General features: G+C 39.6%; 1 protein-coding gene across 5 annotated transcripts in view; it reads right to left on the bottom strand.

The window, feature by feature from the left end:
- RSF1 (remodeling and spacing factor 1) overlaps window positions 1-23,022 on the bottom strand; it is a 131,926-nt gene that overhangs the window by 70,931 nt on the left and 37,973 nt on the right. For 4 of the 5 annotated variants that reach the window (XR_007772577.1, XM_050940336.1, XM_050940356.1 and 1 more), the window contains exons 2-6: window positions 13,660-13,751; window positions 12,159-12,251; window positions 10,701-10,906; window positions 7,712-7,866; window positions 2,003-3,756 (exon numbers count right to left, since the gene is read on the bottom strand). Coding sequence is in view for 4 of the 5 variants with exons in the window: in XM_050940336.1 (XP_050796293.1) it covers window positions 2,003-3,756; window positions 7,712-7,866; window positions 10,701-10,906; window positions 12,159-12,251; window positions 13,660-13,751 (2,300 nt within the window). In the remaining variant the exon portion in view is untranslated. The remainder of the gene's footprint in view (window positions 1-2,002; window positions 3,757-7,711; window positions 7,867-10,700; window positions 10,907-12,158; window positions 12,252-13,659; window positions 13,752-23,022) is intronic. The other variant, XM_050940345.1, reaches the window with a different exon arrangement.

Below are 23,022 nucleotides of genomic sequence, written 5' to 3'. Positions count from 1 at the left end.
GGGACTTACCGGCTTACTTTCACCTCTGGTTGTCTAAGTTAAAAAGACCGTCACACTTTAAAGTTTGAGTAAATGTTCTCTAAAATGAACTGATTCATTTCAATCAGAATAGCTACAGGAATAGTAGCATGATCATAGAATACCAGGGTAGGAAGGAAGGGATCTCAGGAGGTCATTTAGTCCAACCCCCTGCTCAAAGGAGGACCAATCTCCAGACAGATTTTTGTCCCAGATTCCTCAAGGACTGAACTCACAACCCTGGGTTTAGCAGGCCAATGCTCAAACCACTGAGCTATCCCTCCCTCCGATACAGCAGCTTCAATGAGTAGATCTTCCATTGAGTCCAAAAATCCTTACAGAACTAATTACAACTAAAGGGAAAACAGAAATTAAGGGGTATAGGCAAAGAAAATGCTTCAGGCGAGGCTTAAAAGACACGAAGACAAAGCTTTAGAATGTGACTCCACTCCTTTGTTGAGCTATCAAAATCTAAAATTTCTACTTTGACAAGGTAATTTTGCATAGTGAACATGAGAACTTTAACATGTAAACTCTTCCCCTCCAGAGTACAATAAATCTTATTTTGAAGCTGCCTTTCCTCAATCCAAAGAGAATATATTTCTATCACTGCTTCCTTTTAGAAAGACAAATTACAGAATGTGACTGATTTTACTTTTAGAATCATCATACTGTAAGAGATAAATTGCTGTCATCGTTAAGTGTTCTCTCTGCCTGTGGGGTTGGAGGAGGAAGATGTCTGAGAGAACTATGTGCATGTGTATGTTCTATACAAGGAGATCAGGCCCAAAATTCTCTATTATATTTTTTTATCTCACTATGCATATTTAGATCACTAAGTCTTTCAAAAGCTATGTCCATTTAAGACTGTACTTGTTTCCATTTTAACATATTGTTACTTGTAGTACCTATTACTACCAGAACTGAAAGATGAAAAAAATCTCAGTAATTTGTAGTTTATGTAAGGCATTTGACAGCACTTACTATATAACAGTTTCACCTGTCCCCTATAAGGTCAATTTCTCATTTTGTTTGTGAAGGTTATTCACACCGCAACAGAAGAGAGAAAAAACTTTTTTTAAACAGAGAAAAAGGTGTCTGTAGAACTACAAAAGCTAGTAAGGGGATTCAGAATAGGAACTGCACTTGAAAAAAAAAACTAGTTATTCATTTTTTAAATTAACTAGATTTCAAGTTGACACTGTCCTTTTACCAAGGACACTTTTTAAAAGAAAGAATTTCCTCTATCTTCCTGTTTTTTAAATGTATTTTAATTAGCTTTTCAGGAAGGCATACGGGTCAAAAAGAAAACAGAGTCACAGCATGGCTAATAGCAGGCTGTACATGTCTTCTACCTGCAAGCTCATTATCATTTCTACTCTATAAAAAATTTAAAACTGTGCCTGAAAGACAAACTTCTCATGGAAAACACTTTCTGAACCCAAAATAAAACCTACATTCATCCTAGATAAGAAATTCTCTCATAATCCCTCTAAAAGTGGTTCAGTTACTCTCAAGAACAAAACTCCTCTTAAATTCTACATAGCATTACTACTTTACTGTAACATTTTTCCTATTCCCATCTATCCGCCATCATCATCAAATTGACCAAGTATCAGCATATACATCACACAGTCAATCTACAGCATCTTATTCATGGTTAAAGCATCCAATCTATAGGATTTAAAGCATACTGAAGGTTTGATTAATAAGGATAAGCTCCTCTAGAAAATAAAATAATTTGCACTAGATATGCTAAAACCAGGTTCAATGTAAGAATTCTGACACTCACAAATTATGATGTTAATAGCTATTAGCACTCTCCTGGGGGCTGTTTTCAGACCAGTCACTGCCCTAACGAAGTTATTGGACTAGTGACATGCATAAATTGACCATAATGGCATGCTTCTCCACATTCCTCCACAAATTTGTTTTCCTTAGATTGAAAACAACCATCTCCTCCTGTGCGCTATAATGGTGTTACCTTGCTCACTTTAGAATTGGACTCCTTCTCTTGCTTTTTCACATCCTCTCTTCGGTCTTGCTTTTGCAGCACTGCCAGTTTCTCCTCTTCTTCCTCACTTCGTTTTTTGTCAGTTTTCTGATCCCGAGTCTCCACCACTTTTGGAGTAGGTTTAGATATTCTTGGAGACCTCCTTAAAGTGCGACCAACATTGACTTCCTCCTCTTCCTTCTTCTCGGCGTCCTGAGTCTTTGGAGGTGGATCAGGCTTTTTCTTTCTACTGGAGATCCTGATGGTTAACTTGATCCCTTCCTTCTGCCTCTCGGAGGTTATTTCCTTGTTATCTGTTACACAGATGTTCTCTTCAGAAACCAGTTTATATTTAAATTTGCTTTTGTGTACTGCAGATTCCTTTTTAGACTCTGAAGATTCCTCTATATTAGAGGTTTGGGCTTTATCTTGTTTATCTGGTTCTGTCTGGGTTGCTTCAAATTCCTCCTTTTGTTTTTCTGAATCTGATCCTTCCTGAACTTTGCTTTCATCGGGAAGCATGTTTTTGGAATCTGAGCCCTCTTTTTCTAAAGCAGATTTCTCGGAAGGAACAGGAGGAATAGACGATGGAGGAGTTTCAGCTGCTTTTGGAGAGTCAGATTTCTTCTCCAGTTCATTTTTGCTTTTCAAACCCTCTTCATCCGTTAGCTCAAGCTTGGGAGGCTCCTTAGGAGTGGATGTCTTCATGGACTTTTCCAGCTTTTCTAAACATTCTTTGAGTGGTGGTCGTCTGTCCTTCCTAGTTTTCAAAGCTAATTTATCTTCAGGTTTCTTGGGGCAATATCCTGCTTTCCAAGAGTCCTCCATTGCCACCTCAGAAGTCATACTGTCGAGGGACTCTTTTTCCATAGGACTAGATTCCTCCTTTAAAGGCACTTTCTGATTGGAGATCTCAGAGACCATAGCAGCTACCTCTTTGTCTGTAGGCACATTATCTTCACATGTTTTCACAATTTTGCTAACAGAGTTTAAAGAGTCTGATATTTTCCCCCCACTGATGCAATTTTTCTCCTTTGATGAGCTGCTGCTGTCTTCCTTTGTGCTAATGGAATGTTCTGACTTATTATTTTGGGTGACATTTTGGGCGACTTTTTCACTGCTAACCTCTCCATTTACTAGCAATTTCCCATCAGGACATAAAGCAGTGATTGTAGGGACTCGTCTAAAACCCTCCTCCTCTGATTTTCCTTCCTCTTTCAAGACATCCTTTGTTGGAGTAACACATTTACACAAGGACCCCTTTATTGGACTGTCATAGTCATCTGTCAGCTTGATCTCTCGCTTTTTCAGTGGTATCTTTGCCTGCTGGTCATTTTTAAGTTTCTCACTTTCTTCTGCAGATTTCTCCACAACTTCTTGAGGGGTTTTGACATTGACACAAAACTCAAATCTCTCAGGCTCATGAACTGTTATTTTATCTGTGCTGCTTTTTACTTCTTTTAAATCTTTTGGTTCTACTTTATTTTCCTTCACTTCTGCTTTAACAGGCTTGACATTTTCTTTAAAGGAATCATTTTCTTCTTTGGTAATCTGCTTTTCCTCATTGTTTTCTGAAGGTTTCTCTAGCTTTACTATGACAGGCAGTTTCATAATTTCCTTTTCTTCCACTTTCTCCACTTTCATCGTGTTTTCATCTGCTGGAACTGTAGGTGGAGGAAGGCTTTCCAATTCCTTTGACTGTTCCTCCATGTTCTCCTTTTCTTCTTTTATTTTTAATTCATTCCCTGTTAAAATAGAAACAAAATAATTTAACATAGCCAGATGAATTCTAGGATAAAAAAATAAAGCTAAAGATGCATCCTACAACAATCAAAATAAGTCCTCGCTAATGAAAATAAGGGTTTGGCCTAACACTGGCATTTGCCATCCGATTGACAAATATTAGCTAAAGAATGGGACAGAATGGCAGTTCAGTTTAACTAAAAACCAGAGATAATTCTAAACTTAACAGAAAATATCAGCAGAGCCCCAGATCTATCTTTTTTATGCTGACCTTTTAGCTTCCTAATCAATTTTAGTAATTTTTTTTCTAAAGTGTGTGTACATAAAAACTAAGCACAAGGTCTGTAACACTAGTTTTTAAAAGAAGTCTGAATTGACAGTTTGCATTATTTCACTATGACAGAATATTTTACAGAATTCCTTACATTAGAATTTCAAGTGAAGTGTCTACATCCAAAACACATTCCTGTTTATACACACTAATATTTTCAGAAATGTTTACTTATTTTTTTCTGTTTCAGAGAGAGAAGAGGAGAAGCTGCAATACTATGTCCTGAACCAAAATTCACCCAGATGTGTTGCACTTTAGCAGGGCCATGGTCCATGACTGGGTCTCCTACATGCTACCACAATACAAATAATAAATAACAACATTTTGCATTCATTTCACATGCACAAGTCCCATTGACTTCAACGGGACCAACACGTACAAAATAAGTACAGAGTACAAATACATCAGAGAAAACTGCAGGGAGCAGATCTACCCAGAGTTAGATGGTATGGTCTTTGCACAGACATTGAGATACAATTTCCAGTAGGTGTGTGATACAAGTCGTCAAAAAATGAGATGTAATAGCACTACATATTCTTCAGTGTGATCTTCCAACATTTGAAAGGCTCTTACTATTCCAAAATGCAGTAAATCTCAGCCCCAAGTTATTCCTTTCCCCCTGCACTAACTGAAGTCCTTTCCCAGATGAAAGCTTCCCAAAATGCTGGTTTAGTTCTAAATGAAGAGGGGGCATCCAAGAGCTAGCTTAGCACTCAAACAGGAAACAAGAAAGAAAACAGTGTACAGAAGGAAAAAAAAATTGGTGAGAAGAAACTCAAGGGACTTTGAAAGAAAAAACAAAACCAATTTAGTTAGTTTCGGAAGTCAGTCAGAGAGAGAAGTCAACTCCTCATGAATGCAAAACCAGAGACAATGTTTCAAAGGGTCCAGACCCATTTTTCCTCCTTACTTAGATGATTTACACTCCACTTTCCCCTGTAACTTCTCAATGCTGCAAGTGGCTTTCCTGAAAGCAGTGCTTACCTGAGATAAGAGTAGGATACATTTTCTGTGTCTACTCTTTTTCTGCTTCCTGTTCCCTTGTCTCTGACCTCTTTCTTTTGCAGCCCTTTTCCCTTGGCTATGCCTCTCCCTCAAGCTTCTCATAGAATCAGAGAATCATAGAATATCAGGGCTGGAAGGGATCTCAAGAGGTCATCTAGTCCAACTCCCTGCTCAGAGCAGGACCAATTCCCAACTAAATCATCCCAGTCAGGGCTTTGTCAAGCCTGACATTAAAAACCTCTAAGGAAGGAGATTCCAACACCTCCCTAGGTAACCCATTCCAATGTTTCACCACTCTCGAGTGAAAAAGTTTTTCCTAATATCCAACCTAAACCTCCCCCACTGCAACTTGAGACCATTACTCCTTGTTCTGTCATCTGCTACCACTGAGAACAGCCTAGATCCATCCTCTTTGGAACCCCCATTCAGGTAGTTGAAAGCAGCTATCAAATCCCCCCTCATTCTTCTCTTCTGCAGACTAAACAATCTCAGTTCCCTCAGCCTCTCCTCATAAGTCATGTGCTCTAGCCCCCTAATCATTTTTGTTGCCCTCCGCTGGACTCTTTCCAATTTTTCCACATCCTTCTAGCATTAGAGGGCAGCAGCCATTCTAATCCTTGTCTACGCTAGACAAATCCCCATTCTAAGAACTGATTTAGTTCCCTACATCAAAGTATTCACATCCACTCACAAAGAGGGCTTTAGCTGTTTACAAGTTCTCAAAACATCATTTGAGTAGACTTGGCTTTCAGCAAATTTAAGAAGTGGTTCAGTTTAAACTGTTTTAGTATAGAATAATTTAGTGCCGGTGTAGATGTGGACAAAGAAACAGTACATTTGGGGGTAGGGTGTTATTTCACGATCTCCCAGAACATACCGTTTCTGAAAGCAGTACTTGGATTGTGCAATAGGTACCAGAGGGAAGTGGAAGAGGAATGGTTTAAGTGCTGAACTGTTTGTACCTAAACCAGCAACAAGTAATTCCACTGTCTGGTATAGACACAACCCCATTGTCTAGCACTAGAAATTCTACAAGCAATGCATATCAGATGCTAGCCTAACACGAGTAGTGACATTAGCAAACTTTGATGGATTGGTGTATCATGCTGTCTTGTCTCATGATTGGCTTGTGTATACTGAAGAACTGTTTTAAAACTGGTTCAGCTAAATAGACTTTTAAACCAAATCAGTTACAGCCAAAGCATAGCCCTAAGTTTAGGTGCTTAAACTGGTCTGACCAGTTTTTACTGAACCAATTTCAAGAACATTGCTTGAAATTAACTCTGTAGTATCAATGATTAGGGAGATTTGATCATCTTTTATTTGCAATGTAATTGCAACTTTAGCCATTGTCAAATATCTTAGTTATATTAAACTTACATCAACCAATACAGATCATACTCTGTATTAATTATTGATATTAGCAATATACAGTTAATTGTACAATAATTTCTTAACTGTTTCTACAGCAGCTCACAAAATTATATTATTGTATTAATCGCTTCTTCCCTTCACCAGGTCTTTGGAAGAACATGCATCGAATGTCAATGCAATTGCAATACTTTCTCTCGTAGGCCAGAACTCTGGGCCAAATTCTGCCCACAGTTACACCTATAACACTCACTATCTTTAATATGATTGGCATGGGTGTAATGGAGGGCACAATGTGATCCTGAAAACCTTGTCCCCATTGTGGAAATTCCTCCAAAAAAAAAAAAAAAAAAAAAATGCACACCAATTTTAAAACCAGATTCCCCAGGGGAGACAGGCCTTTAATTGTTTTGAACCTGAAAAATGAAGAAGTCTTTTACTACAAAGAGAAGCATTTAACATTTAACTGATTCCTATTAAAAACCCAATACATCAAATAAGTTAGGCAACATATCAGAAATATGCAGTGACAAAGCAGTAAGGAATGAATAATGTTTCTTCACTGGTGAGAAAAATAAAATGTGCAGTTAAGGGCTTGTTATCAAACAAAGCTCATCACAGATCTTCATTGGGATTATTAAGCTACCTGCCGATACAGTACTTAAATCCAGCAATTTAAAACTATCTTGAACTGATGTGTTGCTCTTGATTTTAAAGCACAGGTTACTAAAGTGAAGAAAAATCCATATTTTGTGATACAAAGCCAAAGACAATGTTAACACAACTATGAGTGTGGTGTTTGACATCAGTTATGCCACTACACAAATTTGGGGGGCGGAAGGAGTTTCATGTCTATTAGAAACATGACGCTGGGTTGAAACCTAATGCATGACAAATGAAAGAAAGATAATAGATAGGAAAGCAAATGTCAAGTGTCAATGGTGTTGCACAAAATACCACAAAAACAAAGTAAATTTTTTTTTTAAAGAAAAGAATGGAAAGTTGTATATGTAATTTGTTTTGTTTTGTTTAAGTAAACTGAGTACACATCCAAATTATTTTGAATTTTAAGATGTGTGAAAAGGTTTAAAATGTATCCTTGATACATGGATCAGAGACTTTTAGCTCAGAAAATAATAATAATAATAAAAAAAACAGGCCTATTCTAATACTCTAATTTTTCAGGAAGTTGAACATTTTGATATGAGGCAGCACAACGTCTAAAGCTTGGTAAAAAGAGGGTAGAAAACCTGGTGGAGATATTTCTTCCTCCTTTTTGCTATCTTCATCTTCTATGCTAGGGCTTTCATGTGATGAGCTGTCCTGCTGGTTGTTCTTTTTCAACAGTGCAGGATCGATTTGTGCTTTCAAAAGCTCAAGCGTCTCAGCTAGCTCATTTCTGTTTCTGGATGACAAAGAAAAGAAGTAAGTTGTCTGATAAAGCTCTTTACTGGCTCTCCCCAAAGCCATACATCTAAAACAAAAAACACCACCTGCTTAAACGAATGCTGCATTACAAGCTATAAGACCAGTGGATCGGCTTTGTCCAATCAGAAGAGCCATCATTTAGTGATTAAATGACTTGCCATTTTATCTGTAGTAAAACTAAAACTACCTTGCTGACCCCTTCTGAGTGGCCTCAATAACCCATAAGCTCCAGACATCCTGCTTTGGATCTGAGCTTCTATCGTTTATTAGTTTTGTAATTATTAACCTATCATCATCAATGCCCATTCGTTCTCCTTAGCAGTTATCAGATTCTCTCATTGAAAGGCCTTGTAGTGCAGCACAGATGAAAAAGAGAAGAGCAATTATATTTAAAAGTAGATTTTTAAAAAGCACTTAAGTACTTTCCAAAATCCCACCCTAAAGAATACACAGAAGGCTAGAAAATCTGAACATTTAAAATTAGTTATTATAATGATGCAGAGATTATGGGAGGAAATTAATGCTCAAGCAAGCAAAATAAAGTTACCAATTTAAACATTTAAGTAAGGATGCAGAGAGCAGTAACAGACAACCTGTTTTGAGAGCTGGTTAAATGGATGCAATGCTGCACTGCAGGATTAAAAGTCAGGGGTCTCATATTTCTGCTCTCAAGCAAACACCTAGCAAGTTGTTTTGGATAGGAATTTCGGTTTTACACACACAAAAAAACAAAGCCTTGAAGCATGCGCAAGTTTAGCATGGAGAGCTTGGTGGTTTTAAACCCACTTCAGATCTCAGAGACAATTACTGTGTTTTACTGGCGAGAGTCACATGGTGCTAGTACTCTCTCAGCATAAGCCTATCCTACTTTGCTTTTCGGCCTCACTTTCTCCTGGCAGTCTACAGGGGCATGATGCAAGACAAGCCTAGTTTACCTTTTGGCTGATTTGGTTTGTTGTGTTTACTTTATTCACATACAGCAGCTACTAAAATCTCCTTAAGCGGTAACACTGGTCATGTTATGTAATCCACTGAGAATTGACTTTGCAGTTTAAACTTTGTGTTCAACAACCCTAATTGCTAAAGCTATAGCTACATACACACACACCAGTTAAATTACAGACAGTATTTGGTATTTATAAGATCTCTTTCACCATGTTTGTTTACTATTTTACTCAATGCCGATTCTCTTTTGATCAGAGTCCAGCTTTAAACACATTTGGTATTGACTAGATTTTTTAAAAATAAAGGTTCTAAATGAGAATATATTTAAAAAAATCAATCATTTGAAAATTTTACATAAATAAATTCAAAATTAAAAGACTCTTCCTTGGAAAATATGCCACAGTACACAAGGTACATGTTAGAAAATGAAATATTTACATAGTACAAAAACACTTTCCTTCATTTTAATAAGAATGATGAAAGGAATTAATTTGAATCTAGAAGATCAAGAAAAGGTCACTAGGCTAAACTGCTGGAGCTCACTAAGACTCACAGGAGCAGTGAGCCCCAGCATTTCAGCAGTTACTAGCACACTGTAACTCACTCATTAGTCATCCAGAATCTGAGTTCTACTTCAGAAGGTTCTTGTGTTTGGCTTTCTGTACTAGATTAAGGAATTATTTTGCATTCTATGAGCCTAGAACTCAACCCTGCAATTCTAATGAGAGCATAATGTTGTCCATTACTAATTTGTGACTGATAGCATGAGAGGTTAGAACAGGAGTCGGCAACCTATGGCACACGTGCCAAAGGTGGCATGCAAGCCAATTTTTGATGGCATGCGGCGACGGGCTCCCGGCTGGCAGGAGCTGGTGGACGGAACCCCAGATTGAGCCGCTCAGCCCGCTGCCGGTCTGGAGTCCTGGCCACTGGCCCCGCCTCCCAGCCACCAGCCCCGCCAGGCCCAAACCGGCAGTGGGCTGAGCAAGGCCTGCAATCCTTCTCTGGGGTTCCAGCCACTAGCCCCCCTCAGCCCGCAGCCGGTCTCGCGTTCTGCTCACCCAGGCCAGCAGGAGGCTGAGCGTGGCCGGCAGCTAGAAACCTGACTGACAGCAGACTGAGCCACTCAGCCCCCCGCCAGCCACCAGCCCGCTCAGCCTGCTGCCGGCTGAGTGAATGGAACCCCAGACCAGCAACAGGCTGAGCAGGGCCAGCGGCTGGACTCCAGACCGGCAGCAGGCTGGGCGGGGCTGAAATCCCAGACAAGGATCACACTAAATTGCTAAGACCTGCATTTTAATTTTATTTTAAATGAAGCTTCTTAAATATTTTTAAATTTATTTACTTTAAATACAACAATAGTTTATTTATATAATATAGACATAGAGACAGACCTTCTACAAACGTTAAAATGTATTACTGGCCAGCAAAACCTTAAATTACTGTGAACTTGGCACACCAATTCTGAAAGGTTGCCGACCCCTGGGTTAGAGAATTAACACAGTCTTCCTCCATGTTCCCTATAGCACATTGTCAGCACATAGTGGGACCATTCTCCAAGGGGCACAGTTCTCCTCCTGATCCTACTTCCATATATATATCTAGATGGTGTTTCTCTTATAAACCATAGAACGAAATATGCATTGGCTATTATCCTACAAACCAGCAAGCCGTTTTTCTTTATAAATCATATTTGTGCATGTGCTTTTCCCTACTGTGTATATCTGAAGACAGATAATTAAATTGACAGGAATACTGCTCTCTGAAAAGAGGATACTTATTGAATTTGACATCTGAACTTCATAGACACAGATAATCACATTTAAAATTTGCAGTTATAAACAAGAAAATAAAGAACAAAATTACCTGACGATGCATTTCCAAGAAGACCCATCCTGGTCATCCTGTTCTTCTACATACATTCTCACATTATGTTCTTGATCCAGCTGATACCAATACATTAGACCATCCTTGTCTCGACCAATTGGCTGGAGACGCATAGCATCAGCATCCTCTTCATTAATGATATTCTTAAATTTTAGATTGTCATCAAACTGACACTCACAGAGGTACTGAAAAAAATTGCAAAGTAGAAAGATTCTTTTAAAACACCAAGATATCACAAAAAACCTTGTGTGTGTGTTTTGGGTTGTCTTTTTAAACCTCCTTGGGTTTATGATTTAACTAGAGAGAGGGGGATCCAATGCATAGGTCTCTCCAGATTATACTCTTTTGGTAAATCAAAGATTAGTTTTTAATTTCTTGTTAGTGGCCATTTAGAATGGTGTTAAACCTCTTCAACAGTAAACTTTAAACAGAGGAGAATGAAGGCATCTTTACTGTACAGTAGAACCGCAGAGTTACGAACACCCAGGGAATGGAGGTTGTTCGTAACTCTGAACAAAATGTTATGGTTTTTCTTTCAAAAGTTTACAACTGAACATTGTCTTAACACAGCTTTGAAATTTTATTATACAGAAGAAAAATGCTGCTTTCCAGGTTTGGTGGTGGTGTTTTTTGGTTTTTTTGGTTTTTTTTGGGGGGGAGTTTACACTTAACGCAGTACTGTACTGTGTTTGCTTTCTTTCTTTTTTGTCTCTGTTGCTGTCTGATTGTGTACTTCCAATTCCAAATGAGGTGTGTGGTTAACTGGTCAGTTCGTAACTCTGCTGTTCGCAAGGCTGAGGTTCCACTGTAGTAAACACTCCAACAGCTACCACAGAAGATGAAAGCAAGCCACCACCAAAGCACACATGCACAGAGTGGTGTTTCTATTTCCTCTTTTAAAAGTAGCCATTGAAACTCTAACCTCTGTATTTTATATACATCTGAAAGCAATATACATGGGAAGCGTCCTTTTGTGAATGACCTAGCTAAACAATGGATATTATTTATTTAGTATATTAGTCTACAGTAAAACTCCATGTAATTTAAGCCATCACACAGGAGGCTCATTACTCCTGCCTCATCTCATGAGCTGAAAAGCTGAAGATGAGCCCCATCTCTCACCTTTGCACTTAAGATAAAATTGTTTCATTACTAGCTCATGCACATAACAAAAAAGAATACTGCATGCGTAAACACCCTCCAGGGGCAGAACTGTAGCTACAAATATATTTCAGTACGAACAAGTAAAGTATGAAAACAAATAGAAAACACCATATTTAGTTGAGGCTTATCCCCATTAACAAGACCATTAGCAATTACGATTGGTGATATTAGTTTGTTACAAGCTCTGACATCAGCTCCAAATTTAATACATTTAATTACTGCAATTTATAAGTTTTCAAAGGGTCATTTTAAAAAAAATAGTGAATACATTACCTTCAGAATTCCCAATTTGCATTCAACACTCGTTTCCAGGTATCCTTTCTTCTCCATCTCCCATGCCCAAGTACTGTTGAACTCTTGGCATATCTGTCAGATAAACAAAATATTAAACTAACTAGTATTAGTGGATGAATGTAACTTGAAACCTCTACAGAGGAAGAATATTTTGTTGCAATACCAACGTTTTATCTACGAACAGTGCAACTTCTGCAAGCAAAAAAGTCATCAACAAAAATCAGAGATAAAGCCAGGTGAAAGTGGGCAAGCATTGGGCATGTCACCATTAAGTCCTGAAAGATAGTCATCAGGATCTTGACTATCATCTCCATTTTCCTAGCTCTGAGCAACTCTTAAGAGACAGCACGATCTACAGCTAGGGCACTAGAATGGGAGTCAGGAGACTCAAGTTCTATTAGGAAGAGAACTAACTCTGTCACTGACTTGCTATGTGACCTTGGGCAAATTACTTCACCTCTGTGCATCCATTTCTTTTCCCATCTCCCTTTGTCGGTCATGTCTATTTAGACTACAAGTACTATGGAGCAGAGATTGCTTCTTACATGTCTGTACAGCACTTCACAGGGTATGTCAACACTGTGTTTTAAAACCCGTGGCAGCAAGTCTCAAAGCCTGGGTATACAGACTCGGGCTTGTGGGACTCATGCTACAGGGCCAAAAACAGCAGTGTAAACATTGTGGCTTGGACTGGAGCTTGAGTTCTGAAGCAATGTCTTTTAGCTGTTTTTAGCCCTGTTGCATGAGCCCAAGCCTGCAGACCCAGGCTCTGAGACTTGCTGCAGTGGGTTTTATAATGCAATGTAGATGTACCCACAATGGGAATCACAGTCTCAGTTGCGGCCTCTAGGCACTGCTACTGTAATACAAATAGTATGTGAGACTGCCAATCATTCCATGTTGTAAAACGATGTAATTATGTATTAAATGCTGAGGTCCTTGGAGCACATACCTGGAACCATCTTGGAGTCAGAGCAAAGGGATGGTGTACCACTATTGATGCATATAACTACAATTTTTTCCCAGTTTTTCAATTCTGGGTACTCTGATAAATAAGAATACTGTGATTATGCTATCAATAAGCATACAAATCTCTATATGGTTGTCAGCTATAGTACAGGGATTTACATCATATTAGAATTACTGATACATTATCATCAATATGGAAATCTCTCTGCTCTGACTGGCCACTAGAATTCTTATAGTCTAATCTGCTCCTGTCTTGCACATGTAATAGAGCCTGCAGGTCTGCAATGTTCTACATGCAGAAGTTGATATCTAGTTTCAGAAATTTGTGCGCATACCCAGGCAGGCCGAAAATTAGTTTGTTTAACTAGAACCTTAAGCTACTCTGGTCTGGGCATGCACACAGATTTTGGCTACAGCTCTAGGTTCACTAAAATTCATACTACGGATTTCTGACATAAAATTTCATCACATCCCAGCATATTCAGAGTAACAGAACAGAAATCTACTGTACCTTGATCAAGTATTTTTCCCATCTGTCTGCTGTGACAGACTTCCCAATCTTCCTCATCAGTTTCAAGTGAAGTTCTACCAACTCTTTTGGAACTGCATTATTAAAAAGGGGGAAGAGGGAGAGCAAAAGTTAAAAATAACCAACATAAATAAATCCTAATACTAAATATTATAAAAGTATTGAGACAAAACCATACATTGAGAATTTTTTAAAGTGCATAACAATTTGAAAACAATGTAACAAGGGTTTCACAACTAAAAACAAAGCAAGATCTTAAATAAATCAAATAGGTTTGCATTTAGATTTAAAATAAAAGACATCAATCCAAGGCTTTAGGTACCCGAATACATCACTGATAATACAACAATATCCCAGCAACATTAAAGTAATAATTTCACATGAAATGAGCCAGCTAGACACCTACAGACACTAATTCCCACTCTTTCACCATTGTGAGAAACACAGCCTCTCCAAAAATTCTATCAAACAGGTGTCTTTTGTTGCACGCCTGGAAGGTCACCAAATCTGAGCTATTTTGGACCAAGTGGGGTGGCACCAAGTTCTTGAGACAAGATTAAGGTCCCATACTGGTGTAAAATCTCTGATTCAAAGGTAGAGGTTACCCATACTTTAAAAAATCTTTTCATTGTAGGATGAGCCAACACCGAATGACCATCTATCTTCCAGCAGAAATTATTAATGACTGTGAGATGTAGCTTTACCAAGCTTAGAGATAGGTCTGATTTCCAGTAATGGAGAGGATGTAGAAGTAAACTGTCCTGCGTCACATCAGATTTGGAATCTCTTCCATTTTTGAATGTATGTGTGACAAGCAGCTATTTTTCTGCTTGTAACAGTACTTTCTTCACATGAAAGCTTATGCCCAAATAAATGTTAGTCTCTAAGGTGCCACAAGGACTCCTCGTTGTTTTTACTGATACAGACTAACATGGCTACCCCTCTGAAATCTATCCTCAGAGAACAGTTCGTTTCTAATCTTTGGAACCAATGAGGAGCCATGCTTGGAGCTGGAGAACTTGCAGATTTGAGTGATGGCTCTGGACTGCATCTTGAGAAAGAAGATGAAAAATGGAGTGGAGACCAACTGATGGACAGACTGCCAGTTGCAAAAGGTATGGCAATCATGTCTGCCTTGGCTTCGTTGGAACTACAAGAATAACTCTGGCCTTTTCTTTTTCTCAAATATCACTTTGGATCTTGGGAAAATCTCAGAATATCCGCTGTAGTCTTCTGTAAGATGGTTGCTGTGATGCCGATCTGGTGATTAATGCACCAGTTTCATATTTTCACTGTCTTGGCACACAGGGAATGTGATCTTGTTCCTCCCTCGTGGCTTATGCAGAACATACATGAAATTTTGTCTCTCAGTCTTTACATGTTCATCTCTGATCACTGGTAGGACGTGTGAGAAGACTCCTGTGAGTTCTAAGAAGTTGACACATAGCGTGGATTCAAGAGGGGACCATTTTCCCTAAATTGTGTAAGTGTCCAAGTGGGCTCCCCATCCCACAAGGAATGCACCCTTCATCAAAATCAACCATAGGGGTGGCTGACTGAAGGGGACTCCCACACATACACTGTGAGGATCTGCCCACCAGTCAAGCAAGTTTTTGATTGTTGAGGACATAGAAGTTTGTTTAAATTGTGTCTTCGGGACAGATACTTGTCTGACCCACCTTTGAAGACAATGTGCTTGCCCCCATGTGCCCCAGTAGTTGCAGAGAAGTTTTGGCTGAGATCTGCAGACTGGCCTGAACTGTCACAATTAAGCTGGCTAAGTGTTTAACCTGTGCGATGGGAGGAAGGTTTTGGCCTCCACTGCATCTAGGTTGGCTCGTAAGAATTCCAGTTGTTGCACTAGGCGTCAAAGTGGACTTTTGGGTATTTAGTTGTAGGAACAGATCTATAGACTTTTGTATCTCTTGCAAGGTGTTGGTGAAGGTACGTGGTTTGAGCAAGCAATTGTCTCGATACAGAAATATCATAATACCTTGTTTGTGAAGGTATGCCACGACCATAGAAACAACCTCTGAAAATACCTTGGATGCCAACGATAGACCAAATGGGAGCACTTTATATAGGAAATGATCTTGACCTAGAGTGAATCTTAGGAACCTCCTCTTGGATGGGTGGATTCTGTTATCAAAGTAAGCATTTTGTAGGTCGAGGGCCAAGAACCAGTTCCTTGGGTCCAGAGATGAGATTATTGATGCCAAGGTAACCATCTTGAAACATATTTTTACAAATCTGTTCAGTGCCCAAAAATCCAGAAGGAGTCTCCAACCACTGTTCTTTTTCTGTATAAGGAAGTATTTGGAATAGAACCTCTTCCCTCTGTGTTGGGTGGGAACTGGTTCTATAGCACCTAGTTTTAGGAGGTGGTTCATTTCTTAACATGAAAGGTGCTTGTGAGAAAGATCCACGAAGAGGGACGGGGAGGGAGGATGAGGGAGTAGGGGAGAAAGAGGTAAAACGGATTGAATATTTCTTGACGATCATCTCTAGTACCCACTTGTCTGAGGTTATACTCTCCCAGTTTTGATAAAAAGAAGCAAGGCGGTTGTGACAGGTTGGACCCCACTTCTGGGATGCCATCTGAAGTACTGGGATTTCACTGAGCCTGCCTGCTCCACTAGCCTGGGCTCCCTCTTCCTGTTTTGCTGAATCAGACTCTCCAGCCTCTGGCAGCACACATACAGGTAGGGACGCACCATCTGTAGAATCCTGTAAACAGCTCTCCATGGGAAGGTTTAGCTAGGAAATTGCCCAGCACTCAAGTGCAGCTTCCCTCTGGAAAGTACACCCAAGATAATATTGTTTTGTGTAATATAGAAAGATGTGCACAGCACAAGCTCATAAAAATTCACCCTCTCCCTCAATGTAGAGAGAAATGCACAGCTTCTTGCCCTCCCAATTAGAAATTGCACAAACCGAGTTCAAGAAGCAAAACACATTTATTAACTATAAAAGGCAGATTCTAAGTAATTACAATGGATCACAAACAGAACAAAGCAGATTACTAAACAAATAAAACAAAACATGCAAACTAAGCTTGATTCACTAAAGAAACAGGATTCAAAGTGTAATTTCTCACCCTAAATGTTGATTTTAAGTAGGATGAAGAGTTTCTTCAGTTTAGATTTCCAGTTATTTCTCTTTACAGACTAGACTCTTCTGTCTCAGTCTGGACTGAGCCCTTGCCTTTCCTTCAGCTTAGTTCCTGTCGCTCTTTGAGTACTTTCAGCACTCTTTCTTCTTGGGCAGGAAGGCAATGGAGAAGAGTCCTGTCTGCCTTACTCCCCAGCCTTAAATAAGATTTATGTAAGGCAGGAATCTTTTGTTCTCCAATCTTGACCTCCTCCTCCTTTTAGTGGAAAATTGATAGAAGTCCAAGATACTGTTTAGTACCAGGTGACAAGACCACTTGACCTAGTAGTGTCACAGCTATATCCCAGGACTCCTCTCAGGAAGGAGAGAGAGAGTAGTATCTTTAAAGTCTTATTGTTTCTTCCTAAAGGCTCATCAAAGCTGATGGCCTGTTGTCTGGTGGCTGTCTCCCAAATACACACACAGTTGTAATTGTTACATAGTCGATATTCCTAACTTTAGATACAGAAATTATACATGCATACATATTGGATAACCACAGTCAACAAATCATTTCCAACTATACCTTACAAGACCTATCTTGCATAAAGTATATCTTAGGCCATATTTTATCTTAACCATATTTCCATGAAGAATATGGGGTGTAACATCACAACAGTTGCCGAACTGGTGGAGATGTTCAGATTATTGGAGCATATGAGACTTGGTGTGGAAACTTGGGGCTTCGACCAACACATCAGAATTGTTTTTTGGATGCATAAGGTTGCAGTGTGAATGATTGTGGGGCATTTGGTTGCTGACTTTGTAATCTATGCCTCTTCCTTTCAGGATCATAATGTCTCTGAGGAGGAGAAAAGTGTGTAGGCCAGGATCTCTGTGCTGTCTGGTACTTACTGAGTCTTCTTTCTTGGGCAGCCATGTAAACACCCAGAAAACATAGTGTGGCCCTAGAATCTTTTAGTATGTGGAGGGATTCATCCATTCCTTCTGCAAAAAATGTAAGATACCTCAAAGGGGAGGTCCTCCACTGTGGCTTATACCTCCTTTGGAAAGGTGGAGAGTTGAAGCCAAGATGCTCTCCTCATGACAACTGCTGTGGAGATGGAACGAGCAGCTGTATTAGCAGGATCTAGAGAAGCCTCCAATGCTGTCTTCATAAGGAGCTGACCCCTCAGCAATGATCACCGGGAATTGCTCTTTCTGATCCGACAGGAGGTGTTCAATAAAGGCATTTAATTTTGAATAATTGGTATGACTGTGTTTTGGCATAAGGGCTTGATAGCTTGCGATCTTAAATTGTATTACATCCAAATAAATCCAGTTATTTCCAGTCCTTATTGTATGGTGTCATTTTAGTGTGATGCTGCCTGCCATGCTCATTAACGGCATCAATGACCAGTGAATTAGGGGATGATGACAAAATAAAAAAGTCCCCATCTTTAGAGGACACAATATTTTTTGTCTACCCTTTTGCATGTTGGGGGTATTGTGGATGATGTCTGCCACAGTTTTCACCCAATTAAGCAGTGCCTCATTGATGAGGAATGGAATCATTGCTGATGATGTCAAATAGTTTGCACTGTGAGATTATGACTTCATTAAGCAGGATTCTTAATCTGCTACCTATTAAAGAGGTCTTGAAATTGCTTGAAGTTGTATGCTGTAGTTCGTGGGGGAGGCATGACCACCTTAACAGGAGATGATGAGAAAATGTTTGTCACCCAAGGTCTCCTCTTGAGGATCAGGTGGTCTGGCTACTGAAGGTGAAGGAAATTGCTTTCCTCAAGCTCTATAGAGTTCCTCAAAAACTGTTGTCTATATGCCACCTGTGGGTTCCAATATGGCCACTGAGGTGGTGAGAAAGGGTATGGGTGGAGGCAGCCGAGGATGTCCATACCAACTGGGTGGGCACTTCTTCTCTGAGGATAGATTGAAAATGCACGACTTTCCACCCAGCTAGCTCCCTGGTGTTGTAAGGTAGAACCCTGGAATGACACTGAGTATAGGTCCATCCCCATCATCTTCCTCATCGTCACTTGACAGGTGAAGCAGTCATGGAAAGTGGAGTAGAATGTCTTGGTACTGCATGGAAGTCCAGGGAGCTAGGCATAACCCATACCATGGTTACGTCAGTGCCAAGTAAGGCTGATTCAGATATCTGAGACCATCAAGTCTTTGGGGAACCGAAATTCCTGTGGTACTGGAAAAACTATCAGGACGCACTGAGGTCAGTTGAGTAGGTGTCGTTGAAGCGGAGAGAGTTGTTGGTACCAGAGGCTCTCTGAATTGAGAGGAATGGCCACCAGGTGTCGCCACAGCCTTTTGCGATGCTGGCGTATGCAGTACTGATTGTCTAGAAGATTCCATTATTGCCGTTCTAGAGGAACTGGGTTTGTCTTCAATCACTCCTTTCCCCCAACAGTACCATTCTGCCTGAGCCGCCCTCTTAGGGTCTTTGGGCTTACCCATGGTACTGGTACAGGAGGATCTTGCAGCCTTATAGGTACCTAGGCATGGGTCAGTTAGTACACAGGTTATCAACTGTGCCAGGGACCTCTCTCTCTTGGCCAATTCCCTGCTCAGGAACTTGTGGTCTGTTTTTTCAAGACTTCCTGAGAGGAATCTGAGGATTTCCTCTTTGAAGCCACTGGAGGGTGTTGATCCAAAGATGCAGACAGGATCAGTCTTGACAGGGACCGCTTTACGGAGTGGGTCCCAGGCCCAGGGTCGGGGTTGGTCAAAGTGAGCTTTCCATCATGAGCAGTCTTAATTTCAGTTCATGGCTCTTTCTGGTTCCAGATTTTACTTTGAGACAAATCTCCACTATGCTGATAAGAGATTCCTTCTTGTCCATCAGGATAGGTTGCAGATCCTTGATGTTGCACTGGAGAGGGCAGTAAATGCAGCAGGAATGTGTCGCTGACAGAAATGGCTTCCTGACATGGGGTAACTAGGAATACCCTTTTCAGGGGTTACTTCCCACACAGGAAGAGCTAGGAAAATCTAATTTATACTAAGGAGATAACTATTCTACAAGGAAAATAAAATATATATAAATATATATATATATATATTTATGAAATGAAAAGAAAAGAAGGAAGTACTGACACTAACTGAAGTTCTATTACTACTAAGGAAAAATTAAGAAAAACACTGAGTAGAATCTCTGTCAACGGGCTCTCCTAAGGCTCAGTCTGCGGCCAAGGACAATTGAGAAACAACTGAGGATGGTTTACTCACACAATGCTATACAGCAACAGAGCACAGCACAAGATGGGGAGAGTGCATGTGAGAGCCAAACAGACATTGCTACCAAAAATTTCAGATCTGAGGTGCAGGGACATGAAGACTCCTAGAGTGGTGCACCCATAGGGACACTACCACTTTACAAATCATCTGTGATTTATAAATCAACCTGGCACTATCAAGCAGCAAAACCCCTGTGCCTCACCATTTTAATAAGCTATAGACAATTCAGAGCATCCATTATTTTAATATAATTGACTATTAGTAATGCAATGCCACAGGACCCTCAAAGTAATCCTTATTTATGTCAGAGATTCCATAAAATTTGTGATTTGTTGTCCAAGAACCACAGGGATCAACTTGTTTTTAACACGTGATCATGTATGTTTACTTGTAATAATTTGGTTATACACAACTTCAGTGTATTTTCTAAAAGCATTCTGCGCTAGCCACTTCACTACACATGCACACACAGGTCTGGTCTACACTACAAAATTGGAGTTGCCTTAACTATGTCATTGGAGAGTGTGAAAAATCCACACCCTTGAACTGCTTAGTTAAGCTGACCTAACCCCCAGGGTAGATAGCGCTAAGTCAACGGAAGAATTCTTCCACTGACCTACCTACCTCTTGGGGAAGTGGGTTACCTATGCTCATAAGAGACTCCTTCCTGTCAATGTGGGTAGCGTCTACACTGAAATGCTACAGTGGGGGCCATTGTAGCATTAAGTGTAGGTATACCCTTACTAATTTTAACAGCAGTAAGATGTATAAAATGAGAGATTTTATGATTTTTCCTGATGTTTTCTTACACCGGCTACATTTAACAAGAGTACTGCTGACTGAATTCAACTGCATTTTGTCTACGCCAGTGGTTCCCAAACTTTAACAACCTGTGAACCCCTTTCAGTAAAATGTCAAGTCTCGCGAACCCCCTCCTAAAAATGAATATTTCCAGGGATTTTCTCCTTTACCTGAGTATAAATTATAAAAGCAGTGATCTTGGAAATATAAAATTTGTTATGACATGCTTATTACACACTATTAATTATTTATCATTACAGTATTTTTATTACATTATGAAAATGGCAATTCTCTTCCAAGATCTCACTTTCATAGCTTGTATCACTTTGAATAAGTCTGTTATAAAACAAGGCACCTATGTTTCATCAAGGAGTATCAGATGTGAAACAGCATGAAGGTATTTAAGAAGACAACTCAAAGAGTTCCTCCTACACAAGCATTCAGGTCTTGAGTAGTCCAGGAAAACAACGCACATTACAACAAAGCTTAAATTTGTTCTTCATAATAATTTTAAAAACAATACTAGCTGCCTATTTAATTTTAAAAACACCAAAAAATATCCACCTCCCTTTCCATTTCTTATAAGGAGTCTTGAAGTTTAAATCTCCTCAGTGTGATAGATATGCTTGTTTTGATCTGCTTAGTTCTTGGAAGTCAACGGTCTCTGGGCTGCTGGCCCCATGCTGCCTGGGATCCCTAGGAACAACTCTGTCCGCCATTAGGGAACTTTTTCCTGAGAACCCTCTGTAATATTTCATTAATCCCCAGGGGCTGAAATCACAAAACCCATTTGGGAACCACTGGTCTACGCTACTTCTTTTATTGACACATTGTTTCTTCCCTTGTCACTTGTATTGTCATGTATCCAAGATTTGCATTATGGAGTTTATTTCTTCACCATTTCATTTATATTCTTTAACAAGCTAATAAGAGTCTTTAAAACAAATGCCTTGATATTCAGGTTAATATAAAGGAGTTCAAAATACGTAGTTTGTGTGAAAGTATTGATTTTATTGCAATGGCACTAGATCAGTTACATAACTTATAGCCAGTCTAGTACAGAGATGTCTCACGTTAAATGTGCAGAATCACCTTTTTTGGGGGGCAAATATCTGCTTTAAATACAGACAACGGAGAGTATCAAAATTATCTGTAGCATTGATTTCTTTTTTAGTCCATTTGTAGTTTGCCATTATTTATCTTCATTTTGAATAATCAGGCACTGCTCCCATTTGGTTTTCTTGGAAGAGCTAGTCCACATCACTGTAGTACTTGAGCATCCATTTTAGAACAAACAAATACAATCTCAGGAATCAATTCTGCAAGGTGCTGAGCACTATGGGCCTGAGCCACCAAAATATTTGAGCACAAAACACTTTAAGCATGTGAGCAAATTCCATTTGATTAAAGCTGAGGATATGCTTAGGTGTTCTGCTGGATCAGACCAGAGTGGTCAGCACCTTTCAGGATCAAGCACTTAGTTCTTCAATCATTCTGTTCCCCAGGCAGAGAGAATGTCTTTTTTTAATGCAGGAAAGTTGGCTTAGAGAAGTATCTCACATTTTTTCTGAAGGCTGAAATTCATGGTCACTCTGAATAGCCCTTGCTGAGGAGTCAGCTCTTTGAGGAAACAGGACTGAATTATTAAAGTCCAAAAGTTACAAAAGTAACTAGAAAGTAAATTCTTAGTATGCTCTGTGAGCACCTGCTACTATTTAGAAATAACCTATTGATGTCCTGCCATTTGTATGACATCTCAACATTTAATGTCCTGGGCCAGCAGGCTCAGGAGCTACAAGACATATTGATGCAGTTCTTACTTTACATTCTTCACAACACATTTAAAATCCATTCTTAATTTATTCATCGTTCTCACAGAACTTCATTCATATACCACACCAATATGAATGGTTGAACCAGAAATCAAGAAGGCCAGAGGTAAGCTGGCTGTGAAAATTGACCTTGTACATTCCCATATGCTTACACTATTCCTGGAGCATCCTAAACTACCAGGTGCATCCCTGGAGTGGTAAATCAGGGACCCCCATACATAGTATGGGCTGCTCTGAACATATTCAATATGGTTGTGTGTTAGGCTAACTACCTGTCCACATTTTAAAAAAAAAAAGTTAGTTATGGAAACAACCCATCTAAAGAGTCCATCTCCATTAAGAGATGGCAACA

This window comes from Gopherus flavomarginatus, chromosome 1, assembly GCF_025201925.1.
Source record: "Gopherus flavomarginatus isolate rGopFla2 chromosome 1, rGopFla2.mat.asm, whole genome shotgun sequence".
NCBI classification, from domain to species: Eukaryota; Metazoa; Chordata; order Testudines; family Testudinidae; genus Gopherus; species Gopherus flavomarginatus.
The sequence above is the reverse complement of the archived record's forward strand: the minus strand, read 5'-3'. Positions and strand labels throughout refer to the sequence as shown.